The sequence below is a fragment of the Anguilla rostrata genome, chromosome 10 (genome assembly GCF_018555375.3).
Source record: "Anguilla rostrata isolate EN2019 chromosome 10, ASM1855537v3, whole genome shotgun sequence".
In the NCBI taxonomy this organism is placed as follows: domain Eukaryota; kingdom Metazoa; phylum Chordata; class Actinopteri; order Anguilliformes; family Anguillidae; genus Anguilla; species Anguilla rostrata.
In genome coordinates this window covers 16,277,979-16,294,166 of record NC_057942.1, presented here as the reverse complement: position 1 = coordinate 16,294,166, position 16,188 = coordinate 16,277,979, and the positions used below count along the sequence as shown (strand labels likewise).

Genomic DNA, 16,188 nt, shown 5'->3' with positions numbered 1-16,188 from the left:
CACAAAATGGCTTCCTAATCTGTTAACTAATTGAGGTTAACTTCTATACAAAAGTTCATGAAACTTATTCGGTCTATATTATGTAGCAACAGAATACCTTCCAAAATGTACTGGCTCTACGGCAGCCAATCTTTGTCACGTTCAGTATCTGCCATGTACGTTACATTATATCTCTCCAGCAGGTATTACTCTTCATGACAAATTAAGTAAATACTGATTAATGATACACACATTGCTTTATTGTTCCTTAAGACAGCATGCCTCAGAGATATAAAAAAAAAATTAATCACATGTATTTAAAAATGTAATCCTATTGTATTAGCTTTAAAAAAGATAAAATGTCACCAGTTAATCTGCACACTTAAAAACAGCACACTTGTTTTGAATGCTGCAAATAATGTAAACAGGTACATCATTACAATCCATAGAGATATGAGCCAGTTCATGTTGTGAATAGTATTTGATACGTTTAAAAATATGATACAGGCACTGCTATGTTGAGTAGCACTGAACCATAATAATAAGATCCCGTTGTTCTTCAGCGTCCTCGTGTTCCAGCAGGAATCGAGTCTCAGTTGCCGGCTAGCCTGCTGAGATTTATAGCAGTAATTTATGCATCTATCCATCTGTCTGTACCGCTTCTGTCAGTATGTCCATCTGCCCTCATAGTTAATCGTTGTCATCAAACGCCACTCCGGTCGCAGGCTTCTTTCTGTTGAAAACACAAAAAAAAACCTTGCACATCCACTTATGCATGCGCGTACGTGTCTATACATTTCTGTCTGTGACTGAATGTATTTCTGTCCTTGTTGTAGTATTACACATGCACGGGAGAGCGAGCGTGTTCGTCCATTTGCTAATTACTTTCTGCTTCCAGGGTTGATGAGCGAGTCTCCTGGTAGTCGCTTCTTCACAACCACAGTTGGCCCGGTCTGCTGCCTCCTGGGCTCAAAGCCTGAGAGAGGAGGGAGAGCGAGCACGCACAATGACATCTTTTCAAAATGGCCTGCCCCCTAGCTGTGACAATAAAACAAAATGTGTCCATTCAAGAATTTGATGTGTGTGTATACAATGCCGTAAGGGGGGTTTTGCTCTAGTCCCGATGTTAATGAAACCAGCAGGCAGGGTTACAAGCATGAGAAAAAAAAAAAGCAAATCAGTCAAGTTTTGGGAAAATAAACCGCATTTACTGAATGGTGTGTGTGCCCTGCGATAGATTGGTGACCTATTCATTGTATATTCCTGCCCAATGCATGCTGGGATAAGCTCCAGCACCCCCTGGGACCCTGACCAGGATAAGTGGGTATAGATAATGAATGAATGGATGGATGGATGGATAAACCGCATTTACATACCTGTATTTCGTCTGAACTGGCTCTTCCCAGGACTGACAGATGAGGGTCCCCCTAAAGGTGATCAGCCATATTACAGCATTACTTCATGTGATAACTGGCAACATGAACTGTTTGCCCCTCAGGTGCACATGTGACCACAGTGACCATGTGACCAGTGTTAGAAGGCATATAACACAAATATCCCTCTGGATAACCTCCAGCCCTACTCTTAACAACTCTATCCACAAAAAGTGATTATAGAGGACAATATGATTACTTCTCCTCGGAAGAATGAACAACACTGATCACTGTGTATGCTTTCACAGAGCAGTTTACACTGCTAAATGGTAGCATCGCTGAACTGAATTGAATATTCTAACGCTGATGTTACAATCCCTACTGGTATTTCAAAGCAATGAAGTTCTAGAACACTGACTTAGAATTTTGAAGAAACAGTCCAAAAAAAACAACTCTTCAAAGGGTTAAAGGTTACAGGATCAGAGCAGGACATGCACCACATGTCCTAAAAAGAGACCGTGCAGGCAGACCTACCTGCAGCGTCAGCGTCCGCCAGACTGTTCGCCATCCTGAAGAGCAGGTCCCTCAGCTCCGCCCTGCCCTCGGGGTCACTCAGCCTGGGAAGGGTCATGCTCACAGAGCCCGGGGACACGCCCAGCTGGAGAAGGGCGCCGTCCTCCTGCACGGTCACAGACGCGCTGCCATTCCCACACGTCGATCTGAGAACCCGCGGAGAGGAGAGGAGTGAAACGGTTAAAAGAACAAACAAAAAAAATACCGGGAGTGGATAAAAAATTGGGAGCATTATTGAGGGTGACGGAGGGTAAGCAGATGGAGAACGGGAGGGAAGAATACCAGAAACAAATATAAGCAATAAAACGTAGTTTTTGCCATGTGTGGGGAATGTTATAACAACCAGGTGGTGCAGGTGATGCATCTGATTAATGATCGTGATAATGCATTTGCTGAGCAGTCTCTTTTATTTACAGATGACAAACAGCTTGTATTTTGGGCCATTATGCATTCATACAGCCATGTATTTGCTGATGTAATTGAGGTTCAGTACTTTTGCTCAAGGGTACAATCTCCCTGACTGGGAATCGGGCCTGGTAGCAAAGCCAGGAACTAGTACAGCACAATTCTCCTCATAATGATGATTGGAATCACAAAAGAACTGGAGCATGAGCATGACGTTTAAGTGGGGCTGACACTGGCCTTCACTGTTGTTTCAGGAATTCTCCTTGTTAACTCTATTACAACATTAAAATGCCACCACAAATGTGTTGTATACATACAGCTACTGAGCAAAGCCATACCTGATTTTTGAGATGTAATCTTCTGCTGATTTCAAGGCATCATTTTTTCCCTGCAAGGCAGTACTCATATCTTTAAATCACCATGTAATGGAGCTCCACATTAAATACACCATGTGCGAATAATAGAGTGGAACTGTCCTGTTTGGCTGAGATAAAAGCAGAGTTACTTGCTTCTTTTAAGACCACAAACACACAGTACTTGAAACAAGTTAAATTAGTTTGGTTAATACTGTAATTAATTTAATCAGTGGAGTATGGAATGAACATGCAAACACTCAGGTCTACCATAATTAGAGTGGGGTAATCCTAATGTAAAAACGTTGTGTTTACCAAACAAAACTGTAAAAGCCTTCTAAACTAGTATATTTATCCTAGACCGTGCAGGCACATCAACCATGTGTCCATGTGTTTTTAAGAATCCATCTTACATGCTCAGCCAGTGTTTCCTCTGTGAAATCTTTGCTCCACACTTCTGAGGCATTAGTTAGTCTGGCAAGAGGGGAAATGCAATTATTTATTTTGTACAAGAGAGTTTGCAAACGTCTGTTTCACGTGACACTTTATCGTTTTACGGCAATGGAACGAAGTACGTCTTCCCAGCCACATGGGGTCGCAGTTCCATAGATTCCGTCTCAGAAAGTCATGCCCTGCATTGACGTTTTTGATGAACCAGTGCAATCTAGGTTAGCTTGCTAACAATCAGTGAATTGGAAGAAGTTATGTTTAAACGACAAACGAAACAGTTACCAAGTTCCGACACTTCTGCAATAGCACTGTCAGCACACGCAGCTACTGACCAACAGTGATCAAGCAGTTAGTTTACCTTGGTCAAATATAACGTTAGCTAGCTAACTGGCTACCAAATAGCAGTAGCTCGCCGGAGAGCTATCCAGCTAGATCTGGTAGGAAACTCACCCGATATTGAACGTTCCTGCTTTCGTATGTGAGTAACAAACGTATTTGGAGTTATCACTTTTATTGACCAAGGTGCAGTACGACGATTGTGTCTTAAGTGCATCATAATCCATTAATAACTGCAGCAAGCGGCTAAGAGAAACCTAGAAAATATAGCGCTTAGTAGAGGAGGAGGCGGGGCAGTGATGTCACTGCTGTTATCCAAAAAACACGGAGAACACTGGCGGATAATTTTGGCTATTACTCTATTTTCCAGGTGTAGGCAAGGTAATGGCACTGATTTCCAAATAATTAGTGGGAATATTCGGGACCGGTCTGGTGTTGTCAAGGTAATGTTAACCGCCCAAGTTATTTAGACAACCCATTGATTTTATAGCTGGGAATATACAGTACTTTGTTTTCAGTGTAAAGTGCATGTACTTTGTAATAATATGAGGATTGATTGACGGTGTATTTCTGTTTTGAATTAAATTATTGAAGTTTATCATTGTAGTGTACTGAGCTCTTTAATAAAAAAAGAGATAATTTTCGTCCCACAGAAAGAGGTAACTGGGGAAATGATCCAGATCAATTTAACAAAGAAACAAGAACAGGGTGAAGCAGCAAAAAGCAAGGTAAGCATATAGACTGATGCATTTATATTTCCGCTTTAAAAAAACTTTAAAAGCTTTTCCCCCATTCATTTTTGAATATATTCTTTTTTTTCTCTAAAAAGTTTCAACCAGTTCACTGAAATATATTTGAATGCCTCTTTTCTCTATGGTTTATAGGCATTTTGTATCATGCAATAAAATATGTTTTCATGTTTCATATTCTTTACAATATATTGTATTACATTAACATACATTGCATAGCATGTAGCAGATGCTATTATCCAAAGCCACTTTAACATGCAATCTATATATACAGGATGTTTATGAAAGGGGAAAACGTAGATTGTTCAAGAGAAAGCAGCAACAGGAGACAAGCTCCAACCCCTCCCATCCAGGACTTTATTTAATTTTATAAATATTTATTTAACCTCTTGAGTTCTCGTCTGCGAGAGAGACCTGGTAAGAAAACATATTATTTATCGAACTACTGTGGAAAACAGGGAGACTAGGAAGATTTGGAAATTACTGTCTTTTCCCACAGAATTAAAGGTCCTTTGCTTTCTGCTCCAGCTCTGAGCTCTTGGGTTGTTGTTTTCCGGACCGGAAGTAGTAGCACGTTGCCTCAGCCTCTTTCGATTGAAAGATCCCTGGTTTGCGGTGTCGATCGGCCGTGTATGTATGAACGTTTGTTTCATTGAAAATTGGCATTTAAAATGCATATATTCGTGGAGAAAATAATATTTTGTCTTATTTGTCGAAGCTAGCTATAGTTACTTCGTTGACTTTGGCAAGTTAGCTAGTTACTGTGCAGAGTAGCTCACTCTTGCAGAAATGTGGGCTAGCACAGATGCAATTACAGTAATTGTTAGCTGCATGCATACTGTAGCAGTTTGAAAAGTAATATTATTTAGCTACCTTGGCACCCAGTTGTTAGAGTTTGCATGCACTCGATATCTAGTGAATTTAACCAACTAATTACCATTAGAAGTCCTCAGAAATTAAATTCGAGCACTGCTGCTAATGTGATTGGAGAGTTACTGAAGTAGTTGTAACGTATGTTTGGACAAGCAGTCTGGGATTTTTCCGCGAGTAAGCACGTGCAAAGCTGGAATTGATTTGTAGTGGTGTTGCTGGCTATCTACGTGGCCAGCTAAGGTGCTAATACGTCATTGAAACATATTACAGATTAACATTAATATTTCCCATCTTATCAGACATAGGGGCAGCTTTGTGGTGCAGTATGCGAAAGACTTGTTACGATGGCGTGGCGGTCGCGTACTCGCAGCTTACAAGTGTTCGACACGGAGCTGAGTGCTGATGCTGTGGAGTGGTGCCCGGTGCCCCAGTGGGACAATGTGCTGGTATGCGGAACATACCAGTTGCAGAAGACGCCAGATGAGGTAAACAAATGGGGGGAAACAACATTTATGATTAGGTGACATTAGTGGCAGAAAATATGACTTTGTAACCATAAGCTTAGGTTGCCCGTTGGGGCACACATTGTGCTTATGAACAAAGTATTTACCTAGCTAAGCTTAACAGTGTTTATAAAATATGTATAGGACTATAATATGCCTGTCATATAGGATTCTGACCCCAGCACTGCCCCAATCCATGGGCAATTTCTTTTATAACTGTGTTTAGAAATCAGTGAATGTTGAGCGTTTCATGGTGAGAGCACTATCCCTCCCTCTCCCCTTCTGTCTCGTTGAAGGCAGGCGTTGGGTCTGCCAGCCCCAGCCGTGTTGGGCGTGTATACCTGTTCCAGTTTCGTCAGGAAGGCGCGCTTTGCCCACCTCTCACAGAGGTTCAGAGAATCGACACTCCGGCTATACTGGATATGAAGTGGTGAGGAGACATGAATATAAACAGTGTTATTCTCTGCTATTGTGTTTTTTTTGCCTCACTAGTAAGTTGATGGTGATTTGCTTTCCTGCTAACACATTTTAATCATCACACACACGCACACCCGCACACACCACATTCTTCTTTTCTGTAGATCAGGGGAGCACACCTGCTCTTCTGTAATTTGCATATCATCGCAATAGCGGACTGTGATTGGTTCAACATATTTGTGACATCACAAATTTTGCTTTGCGTGCACGTTTCCAACTTTAATTTCAGGGAAGTATGGAGGAGCTCTCGGTCTGCAGTGGAATAATGTGAAAAGGATGCTCTTGCTCTGCACAAAAATTAATCTATAGTGAAAGTCATGCTTTCAAAAGGAGTTTACCATAAAAAAAACTCATTTTTGAGTGGAGGGGATCTTTAATTTTAGAGTAGTAATTAAACAAAAAAGAATACAGTATAATTATGTATTTATACAGCTTTAGACCTTTCATGCCATTCTGATTGACATGCATCTTTATGTCTTGGATTTAGGTGTCATGTACCAGTGTCAGGGCTTCCTCTGCTGGGCACAGCCACTGCCACTGGGGAGCTGAAGTTGTACAGATTGATTGACGCTCAGGTGAGACACTGACACTACACTGTTCATCACCTAGTTGCATACACTGACAGTAATACAAAGGGTACCAGTATCCATAACTTGATCATCATTTATAAGTACTTACTATCACAGGCAGAAGGGCATGTTCAGCACAAACATGAATCACCCACTTGTGCAATGTTTGCACTCTTGAATACTGGCAACATACAGCTATAGCAGTGATGTTTGGACAGTCAAACCAGGGAAAGGTACATATTTGGACACTCAAACCAGGGAAAGATACATTCTCTGACATTGTTTCTCTCATTTTCTTTTGTAAGAATTTATTAACAAAAATCACTGTGTTGAAAATAAAGACAGCAAATGACAGAGTCAGGAGCTTCGTTTTATGATTTAATAAAACGACCATTCGGGAAGAGGTTCAAGTACAGTCTTCAAAAATATTAACTCCAATACATGTGTTATGTGTACTTTTTAGAGACAACTGTTATTCCGGCAAATTAGATTTATTCATTCAATAATTCAATTTATGGCCAATTATAGGTCAGGATCAGGGAGTTCATACCCAGACTAAGCATGTGAGCCTCCTCCAACTTGACATGTCCTTGGATCCCCTAATGCACTTTATTTACACTGCAGCTGCTCTCTGTATTTATATCTCCTCTTGCTTACATTTCAACAGACACATTGTATAGATACGCAAGTAGATATATAGGCTATTAAAAGTAAACATTTTGGACTTGGTGAAATGCCTTTAGCAGGTTACCATAAGCTGAACATGGCATTGTATGTAATTACTAATGCAATGCTTTCTGTAAGTCAACTTTTCAATCATAACCCAGCACTTTGATTGGCTGGTGCCCCACCCTCATGTTTCTCTCTCTCCAGTAGGAAGGCAGCTGTGCCCTGGAGGTGTTGTCAAGCCTGGAGCTTGGCCCAGATAGGCTGGCTCTGTCTTTGGACTGGTCCACAGGGAGAGGAGACAGGTGAGAGAAAGAATTCATGAAAATACAAAGGCTGCAGACGGCATCTACAGCGGATATTAAGTGATATAATTGTCGTAGTCATGAGAGCTGGTGTGCTCATTCTTTAGGTGCTAACAAGAACTGGGGCTAGCTCGCAGTGTGCAAAAACACTATAGCATTTTAAATGGCAAGTGGTGCAGTTTTAATATATTACATTTTAATGCGTAAGAGTCTTGACTCGGTGCTGAATGTGAGATGGTCTCAGTGTGCTCTCCCTTTCTGTTTCAGCAGCAGTGGGATGCGCGTGGTGTCCAGTGACTCAGCGGGCTGTGTTAACGTGCTCTCCGTAGGCGAGGCGGGCCTCGCCGCCGTCTCTCAGTGGAAAGCTCACGATTTTGAAGCCTGGATTTCTGCGTTCAGCTACTGGGACACTCAGCTGCTGTACTCCGGTGAGGCTCGAGCTCCACGCTCCCCCCCCCCCACCTGCGCTGCTGCTTTCTCCCATCTCAGGGTCCCTCAATGGGCTCTTCAACGGGCCCGGTACCGTCCTGCGTTCCTGCAATATTACAAACTCTGTGGCTGCTACCCGTCACCACATCGAACATGTCAACCAAAAGTAAAAACCGCGTAAGGACGAGTGGGGATGGTCAGGGTGTCCACACACAGATGAACAGGACGATGCTTCAGATGGGATCAGTGTGTCTCGCCTCGTACGTCCATGTACAGGCCGTTTGCTTGCGGCGCTTCTGGCCGTCTTCACTTCAGTGTGTACACTTCACATAATCAGGCATGTCGGTTTCGTTCATTAGCTTGTCTGCAGCTCGTCCTGTTCGGTTTTTTATTTCTTCCCTCCGAGCGTTTTTCGCGTCGGGTTCATGTCAGCGCCTCTGAACGCCGCCCCGCTTGCTGCTCTGCTGGCTGATTTATGGCCAGCCCGCGTTACGCTCTGCGCGTCTGTGTCCCCGTCTGTCTGCTGTGTGTCAGGTGGCGATGACTGCAAGCTGAAGGGCTGGGATCTTCGGATCAGGCCTTCCTCCCCCACCTTCACCAGCAAGAGGTGAGATCCAGGAAGAATCGCGTGCGCACCCATCCACAAACTCCAGCTGGTGCGGGACCAGGATCTCAAGTCATAGAATTGAGCTGCAGCCAACAGCTCTGTAACATTTTGCTCAAAACGGATGGTTTGATCCCTCTCCCGATGAAGATCTAGAGGGTTGAAAATGTCATAGGCACATACATGTTTGTGTTTTGGGAACAGTAGTGCGCAGAATCCATTATTCATACAAGGTCATTAAATCTCATGCATTCATACACGGTCATTAAAGTATGCTAAGGCTTTCCACAGGCGTGGTGCTGCTTTTTCAAAGGATTGATGAGCCACAGACTCAGTGGCACAAAGGGTGTTCAGTAGCTAAGTTTTCTCTAAATCATGCTTAATGCTGAAGGCCCTCCTCTGGGTTGCACTAGATAAACCGCTCCCAACCAACTGCGATTACGTTAGGTCAGATTTAACATGTCTCGCCTGCTCTTTATGTAGGGGAGTAGGTATTGTTGGTGTGGGTTCAACCTAGCATAGAGATTTGGGCTTTACGTCAAGGGTGATCGATCTTCAGTATCTTTTAGAGTTATCTATGAGCGTTTAAAGTCAGAATTTAAACAGACCACTCAATCTAAGTTCCAGATTGAAGATATGAGTAAATAATTTGAGTAAAATAATCATGTATTCACAGCTAGGTAGGTAAGATACAATTTATACAGGTTATAAACACCACTTGCTCAGTAGGTGAATCTTAAGCTAAACGCGTTCCTGTGAAACTTTAAGCACAGAATAAATCATCAGCCGAGCATGTTACTAAGAATCTCATGATTTCAGAATAAATCTTTAGCCAAGCAGTTTACTATGAATCTTATCATTTCATAGCAAGAGTAAAAATGAGCTTAAAAATAAAACCCCTTTTTTCAGGTTACTGTGTTCACACTGTAGCAAAATGTCATTACTTTCATGGCACGCTGCAATTGGTCTCCTAAAAATTTGGTCCCTCAAAAGTTAATTCCCCATTGGATCTAAACAATTTCACTGATTTTGGAAAGGGCCCCTTTTAGAAAAAAAAGTTTTGTAAATGATGGTTTAAATATCTTTGTGTCTCATTACGTCTCATCATGACTCGCAGTTGTTATTTGGATAATAATATAGGCTTGCAGGCTTGAACCTTGAAGAGGCATCTAGGCTGTTGTGCCTAACCTGCACTTGTGATGAGTGCCTGTTTTATTTATCATAAATTTGAATAATTTCAGATTTGAGAAATGTGTATGTATAGAAGGTGGTTCTTGGAATGGTTTACCTTTAGCACCCAACATATTTCCTGTAAATTCGTTTGAAGAGGAGACATGGAAATTTAAATTGGCTGTCATAGAAAGTCATGGAATTTCCAGGATTTTTTGTGCAAGCAAAAGTGTGAGTGTATGTGATATTGCAAGGCCTTGCCAAATTTGGAATTACAAAAGGAAATGGTTTCACAGCAACAGTTTAGACTAGATCTTAAAACCCAAGAAGAGATTTCATGATTTTTATTTACATAATTTGTGTAGTTTCCTTTGTCGGTTTTTATTGCGTCTTGCCGTCTCTTCATCTGCATATTTTATGTACATCGTGCTGTGGAGAATATTGTTAGTGCTCTGCTTGGCCAGTTCACTGAAGGCGTTCATAAATGTATAATGGATGCCTTGGTTCTCCTTTCCCCCTGCTCCCTCAGGCACACCATGGGCGTGTGTAGCATTCACAGCAACCCTCACCGGGAACATATCCTGGCAACAGGCAGGTAAATGAAATGCTCTCCTCAATTTAGCTCTGATTTGCCGTCCATGAGTTTGTTCTCAGGCCTCTGCCATGTTACATTTCATCTGTTTGTACTGTACTACTCCTTGGTACTGTGAGAGTAATGTGTCAATAACGAAACAAAAAGTTTAGTGTTAAGAGAATCCTAAAATAAAATTTGAATACATATCTATTTTGGACCTCAACTATATTCAGTGTTAATTCGGCTCTCAACATTTTGCTGTGCGTTTGTACTTTTGGCAAACGACAAAAGACTTATGGGTAACATTTGTTATTGATGGTTATGTATGGTCTGGTTCACTGGGGTCATGGAAGTGGATTTGACATGCAGCTAGGCACTAGAAGCATAGGGGCCTCTAAAGCTTCATGCATCCGGTTCCTTTCCTTCCTCCAGCTATGATGAGCAGGTGTTGCTGTGGGACGGGAGGAGTCTGCGGCAGCCCCTCAACGAGAGCCCGTTGGGAGGCGGCGTGTGGCGGCTCAAGTGGCACCCCACTCAAGAGCACCTCCTGCTGGCCGCCTGCATGCACAACGACTTCCACATCCTTCACTGCCAGCAAGCCCTGGGTGAGTCAGAGTGTTTATGCAGTATGTGTGTGCTTATGGCGGGCCTGCCCAACCCTGTTCCTGGAGACATACTGTCCTGTAGGTTTTCATTTCAACCCTAATTTGGCACACCTGATTCTAATTAGCAGCTCAAGGAGATCTCTAGCTGTTGAATGAGAGGCACTATTTTAGGGTTGGAGTCAAAACCTACAGATCGCCAGGAACAGGGTTGGGTAGCCCTGATATAGGTGAACCTTAATCTCGCTCTTTGTGTGTATTTGTTATAATTGTAGTTTCTTTGTTGCTCCAGATGGTGATGGAGGGGCATGTCCAGTGGTTGCCTCCTACATCCTGCACAACTCTCTGGCCTACGGGGCCGATTGGTCACGCCTGGCCCTCGGGGGGCCCCCACCCTCCTCCCCCCGGGAGAAAGCTGAGGGGGGAGGGGCCAGGACCGAGGTCGGGGGTCACCTGAGGATCCAGTACGAGTCTCCGACCGCCAGCTTCGACACGTCGCTGGAGGACGAAGAGGGGCGTTACATACCCGAGAACTCCGCCCCTCTGGTGGCCCCGCCCCCAACCCCTGCCAAAGACGCCCCCTCCCTCTCCTGCCTGCTGGCCACCTGTTCCTTCTATGACCACATGCTGCACGTGTGGCGATGGGACTGGAGCCCAGAGGAGACCAGTGCGGCGGGGGCACAGGGAGGAGCGGGCGATCGAGAGAAGGTGGGGACGATCGCCAACAAGGCCGAACGGGAAGAGAAATCCGCAGCCCACCTCGTTCAATAAAACCCTGTCCCCGGGGAGAGAGAGGAGGGGCAGGGGCCCCGCCCTTCTTTCATGTCACCTGCAAGGGCCGCCGAGAGAGGAGAGCGTTTGAATTTGGGAGGAGACGGACCCGAGTTCGGAGTGCGTGCGTGCTGGTGAGGTGCGGGTGTGTACCATGCAAACCTGTATGGGAGGATTTGGAGAATCAAAATGTACACACAAGCAGCACAGCGCACGTCTGTTCTGTGTCCAAATGTTTCTTTGCAGAGGATCTAATAGAACAGTGGCAACCAACCCTGTTCCTGGAGATCTGCCGTCCCCTGGGTTTTCATTTTAACCCTAATTTGGCACACCCAACTTATTAACAGCTCAACAAGATCTCTAGCGGTTGAATGAGGTGTCCTTTTTTCAGGTAGATCTCCAGGAACAGGGCTGGTTACCACTGTAGTAGGAGCTTCTGTGGTAAGCACCAGTGTTCCTTAGATTTGTCAGACAGGCTTTGTACCCACTATGTTGGAGTGAGTTACATGTATAAACTGCAGAAGCATCTGCAGTTTCAGGAGTTTTTTTATGCAAACTGTGGAGGTGCAGTCTCCAACCCTGATTCAGGACTGAAACTCTGCCTTTTGGAGACACCATACCTGTAATGCATTGTCTAGGAAAGATACAGGGAACCCAAAACAGATTTAAAAACGAATTATAAAAATTAAGCCATGAGGACAATGTTTTCTTAATCTGGGAATAAAAAGGCATGATTTTTTTTAAATGTTGAAATTACTTAACCCATGCTTATTACCAAATAAATCAGGTCAGCAGTAGCTTACATTGAGCTTAATGGTATCAAACAAGGGTTTGAGAGGGTCAATGAATTGATTCATTTCATGCACAGGTTTACTCTGACTGTATAAAGACTGTGGTAGTAGGTATGGTAGTCAATGTTTGCAATGTTACAGCCCTACCACTGTTGTTCACAATGTATTAGTACAATATATGTACTATATAAATAAAATAAAGATTTATCCATTTTAAATCAACTAGAAAGAGTGGATTCACCTGTAAAGATGTTCACTACTCAAGTGCCCTTACCGAGACAGTGAAGTAATATGTCATTTGTAACAGCTGACAAGTTTGACACCATCCAGTTCTTTGTTCCTATTCATCTTGTCAGTTAAAATGCATGCATTTGCCTAATAAATAACCTCTGATGTGCCATTATACATTTGAAGTCAGTCAGAAAGGGGAAGGCACTGTGGGATGAATCAAAAAAATAATAATTCGATGCTACTGGTATTTATTGCAGAATTTGGCATTAGCTGAATCTGCAATGCGACAGAGGCCGACCTGTATTTGTGCTTACGTTGTGACACATAGCAATGCTTAATGACAGTCCTCCTCACTGGAACATGATACAGAAGACCATGATTGGAATTTTAAGGAAAATCAATCTTAAAAAGATGCCAGCAACAACAGAACAGTATGTCTGAAGTTGGTAAGGAAAAGAACCAAGAGCTTCAAATACACCAGAGACTGACTAAGCACGAGCAGTCACAGCTGACCTCCCCCCCATCTCCCACTCCTGAATAAAAATAAACACAGAATTCATACAAGCCAGTGGTGAACAGAGAGTTTAAATAAAGTTTATTCTGGAATGCCACTGTTCCCAGCTGCTAATCAGCTAGGTCAACTGTAGAAAGTGTCCACTTCCCGCCAAGTTGTTTAATGGCGATAGGAAGAGTCTGGTCTACCGCACAAAATTCTTAGGGTAAAGCTTGAATAGTTTTCCTTCCTGCGTGGGTTCGAATCCATATTTCTCCAGCTGATCCGGGTTGAACGTTCCGTTCTCAATGTCCTTCTTGATCTGCGGGGCAACAGCCTGGGAGAAGAGGGCCTCCGGGGTGAGGGCGGGCTCCGTCCCATCGGGGGTGCGGTAGGACACGTACGGCTTCAGCTTGAACCCCTCCAGGGAAGGAACCACGAATTCCGGAACCATCTCCCTTATCCTCACAAACTTCCTGCTGGAGGTGAGCACGCCGGTGGGCCTCGCGGGCCCGCCCCTGTTCATAGTCCGGGGGCCGCGTTTGGTGGTGGAGGCCGCCATGCGGCGCGTCCCCCGCACCAATCCCCGCGTCAGCGCTGACAGCAACCCCATGTGTGTGTGTGCGTCAGGCTCAGCAGCTATCTACTGACAGAGAAAAAGGTGAGACGTTTTGACCTCTGTAACAGTTGGCTTAATGTCAGCAGAAAAATGTTTACTGGATTGGTATGAACAACTGCAAAGAATGCTTCATTCCTGACACTGAGCCTTACCCATCACATTTTAACCATAGCCTGTTAGGTCATACCTTGCCACCATAAGTAGGTTATAGCCACTAACCAGCAGGGAAAATTGGACAGAATTGAAGAATGGACACTTTTTGTGAAAGGGAATCGAAAAGATTCAGGAACGGTTGTTTTCGTAGTAGCCTATACGTGTCATACCACGCACTAATGTACGTATGGAAAAAACCGCAATGCTATGATGTGCCACAAATGATGAAAATCTGTCATTCTAGTTCCTTTACGTTCATATTAAAGTGGTGTGATCACGTTGGGTGGACTACTTGAAAAATGCAATATGGTACAAATTATAAATTACATGACAAAAATGTAGGCTGGTTAGCATCTGCTGGATTGCTCGTGGTGTATTACTGCTGATTGTATTACTACTTTAGGGCTGTACATCCAGTTTCATTAGTCAAGTATACATTAGACACTTCCTGCTCATCCTCACGTGTAGAAACATACCTAGTGTGAGTGAGAGAAAGATTGTATGTAAGTAGCGATAGTGTACATTTTACGTTCAGGTAATCCAAAATGTGATCATCGGCACGTTAGAAAAGCAACTAATCGATAACTAATGGGTTTATTAGTTCATTGTCATTTTATTACATAATACAGATTACATATAATCCGTTACTATCCAAAACCGGTAATAGTAAATCAATAAACATTTAAATTAGAAGGACGATACCAATGCAGAAAGAATGAAACAAACTTGACGCCATTTTCCTCCGGTTGATTTAAAATTGAAACCCAGTACACAATCGCTAAATTTCGTGAATTGGATGCCTACCTGAAAGCAATTCTGTGCAATAGCAGCTATCTAGTTGCATGTGCTTTTAAATGATAGAGTGCATCTGTCAGTTACTGGCCATCATTGCTGCAAGGAAGGACACTTTTGACCCTGCGTACACGTAACCGAGATGTCCAGCTAATGATGTAACAGCAACGGAAACGTGTAGCTATCTAGCGACGTTTGTTAAAACATGTAAACATTTACATGTAATAATATATAACGAAGGTGTTAATGGTTGGCTACATCTATTATTGTGAAAACAAATTCCATGTCAAAACACAAACACTCACCTTGACCACCCCGCGCACGCCGTCGTAGATAAAGAAAACTGCACATACGAACATCCGTTACACTGATAGGGAGATTGTATATGTTGACAGCCAATTGGGATCGCGAATACTGCCAGGGAGTTTCTGAGAGTCGGGATTGTAGCCAAGATTGAAACCACTATGATGACTGCGTGGAGGGAATGTAGCCAGCGAAGTTGATGTGTCGCAGAGGGAGGGAGACAAAAAACTCAGAAGGAAATCTAGTAAGTAAGTGGTTTGAAAATGAATCACTGTTTACAGTACAATTTTCGGGGCTCTTGCTCCCCAGATGGCTGCGTGGTCGGAACTGTCATAGAGAAGTGCGTGTAGCGGATCATTACCGGCATCGAGGTGGACAGTGCGACTGTGCTAGTAGTCAATTAAGTTCATTAGACGAACCAACAGTCTGACAACAGCTAACTTATCCTGGGACAGTTTGACCACTACACAGAATACTTTAATTGTATGGACACTACCTGTCGGGAGTGTACCAGCAGTGGATAGAACATTATGTATATAAAGATGGATAAAATAATGTTTCATCTTTTTATATGTCACATTATTTGTTTTTCTCTTCATACAGAGGTTACTGAATAGTTTCTTATATTGTAGGGTATTGTTTTGTAAGGTAGGCTACATTGGGGAAATGGTCAAAGAGGACTATCCGATGTTGCAATCGCTAAGTGATTGCCCGGTACGCTTGTTAGCACTCTGTTTTTGTGTCAGGGTTGTGTGTGAGTTTGTGGAGGTGTCGGGTTACGGTCCAGCGGACGTAAGGAGATCTTTTTTGGTCACTCACACACATGTTTAAGGCAGAAGCATTTGAGGACAACTCACCCGTTCTTATTCGTCCACATCTTTTAGTTTCTACCGTTTTAAGTCCCAAAGTTCAGTATCTCCAGGAAAAGGTGACCAGTAAACCAATCAGTGTCACAAGAACCTCACTCCTAGTTTTGGCTAATAAGTCAATTGACTTATCTGCTATGCGAACTTGTTTTCAAGTCTTTATTTTGCATACATTTGTA

The 16,188-nt window shown here is 43.2% G+C and overlaps 4 protein-coding genes across 16 annotated transcripts in view; 2 read left to right on the top strand and 2 right to left on the bottom strand.

The window, feature by feature from the left end:
* Positions 1 to 217: 217 nt before the first annotated feature.
* paxx (PAXX non-homologous end joining factor) lies at positions 218 to 3,720 on the bottom strand. The gene is made up of 7 exons (XM_064354448.1): positions 3,584 to 3,720; positions 3,097 to 3,157; positions 2,669 to 2,718; positions 1,887 to 2,071; positions 1,356 to 1,406; positions 865 to 955; positions 218 to 712 (listed from the first exon to the last, which is right to left on the bottom strand). Exons 1-7 carry the CDS (start codon positions 3,694 to 3,696, stop codon positions 670 to 672), a joined length of 594 nt encoding a protein of 197 aa, XP_064210518.1. The 5' UTR covers positions 3,697 to 3,720; the 3' UTR covers positions 218 to 669.
* dph7 (diphthamide biosynthesis 7) lies at positions 3,319 to 12,774 on the top strand. Of its 7 annotated transcripts, none has more exons than XM_064354443.1 (12): positions 3,319 to 3,570; positions 4,123 to 4,197; positions 4,747 to 4,848; positions 5,391 to 5,576; positions 5,891 to 6,024; positions 6,559 to 6,646; positions 7,517 to 7,611; positions 7,879 to 8,039; positions 8,575 to 8,647; positions 10,344 to 10,409; positions 10,821 to 10,993; positions 11,283 to 12,774. In XM_064354443.1, exons 4-12 carry the CDS (start codon positions 5,436 to 5,438, stop codon positions 11,759 to 11,761), a joined length of 1,410 nt encoding a protein of 469 aa, XP_064210513.1. In that variant the 5' UTR covers positions 3,319 to 3,570; positions 4,123 to 4,197; positions 4,747 to 4,848; positions 5,391 to 5,435; the 3' UTR covers positions 11,762 to 12,774. The 7 variants fall into 7 exon arrangements, with proteins under 7 accessions (XP_064210513.1, XP_064210517.1, XP_064210510.1 ...); XM_064354447.1 differs by lacking the exon at positions 3,319 to 3,570 and adding an exon at positions 3,766 to 3,912 and having other exon boundaries at positions 7,882 to 8,039; XM_064354440.1 differs by lacking the exon at positions 3,319 to 3,570 and adding an exon at positions 3,766 to 3,912.
* Positions 12,775 to 13,355: 581 nt separating this feature from the next.
* mrpl41 (mitochondrial ribosomal protein L41) lies at positions 13,356 to 15,286 on the bottom strand. Of its 5 annotated transcripts, none has more exons than XM_064354449.1 (2): positions 15,146 to 15,286; positions 13,356 to 13,919 (listed from the first exon to the last, which is right to left on the bottom strand). In XM_064354449.1, the coding sequence occupies exons 1-2, from the start codon at positions 15,197 to 15,199 to the stop codon at positions 13,482 to 13,484; spliced, it is 492 nt and encodes a 163-aa protein (XP_064210519.1). In that variant the 5' UTR covers positions 15,200 to 15,286; the 3' UTR covers positions 13,356 to 13,481. The 5 variants fall into 5 exon arrangements, with proteins under 5 accessions (XP_064210519.1, XP_064210521.1, XP_064210520.1 ...); XM_064354451.1 differs by having other exon boundaries at positions 13,356 to 13,922; positions 15,146 to 15,280; XM_064354450.1 differs by having other exon boundaries at positions 13,356 to 13,915; positions 15,140 to 15,244.
* Positions 15,247 to 16,188, top strand: part of pnpla7b (patatin-like phospholipase domain containing 7b) — a 37,235-nt gene continuing 36,293 nt past the window's right edge. For all 3 annotated transcript variants that reach the window (XM_064354438.1, XM_064354439.1, XM_064354437.1), the window contains exon 1: positions 15,247 to 15,387. The gene's annotated coding sequence lies outside the window, so the exon portion shown is untranslated. The remainder of the gene's footprint in view (positions 15,388 to 16,188) is intronic.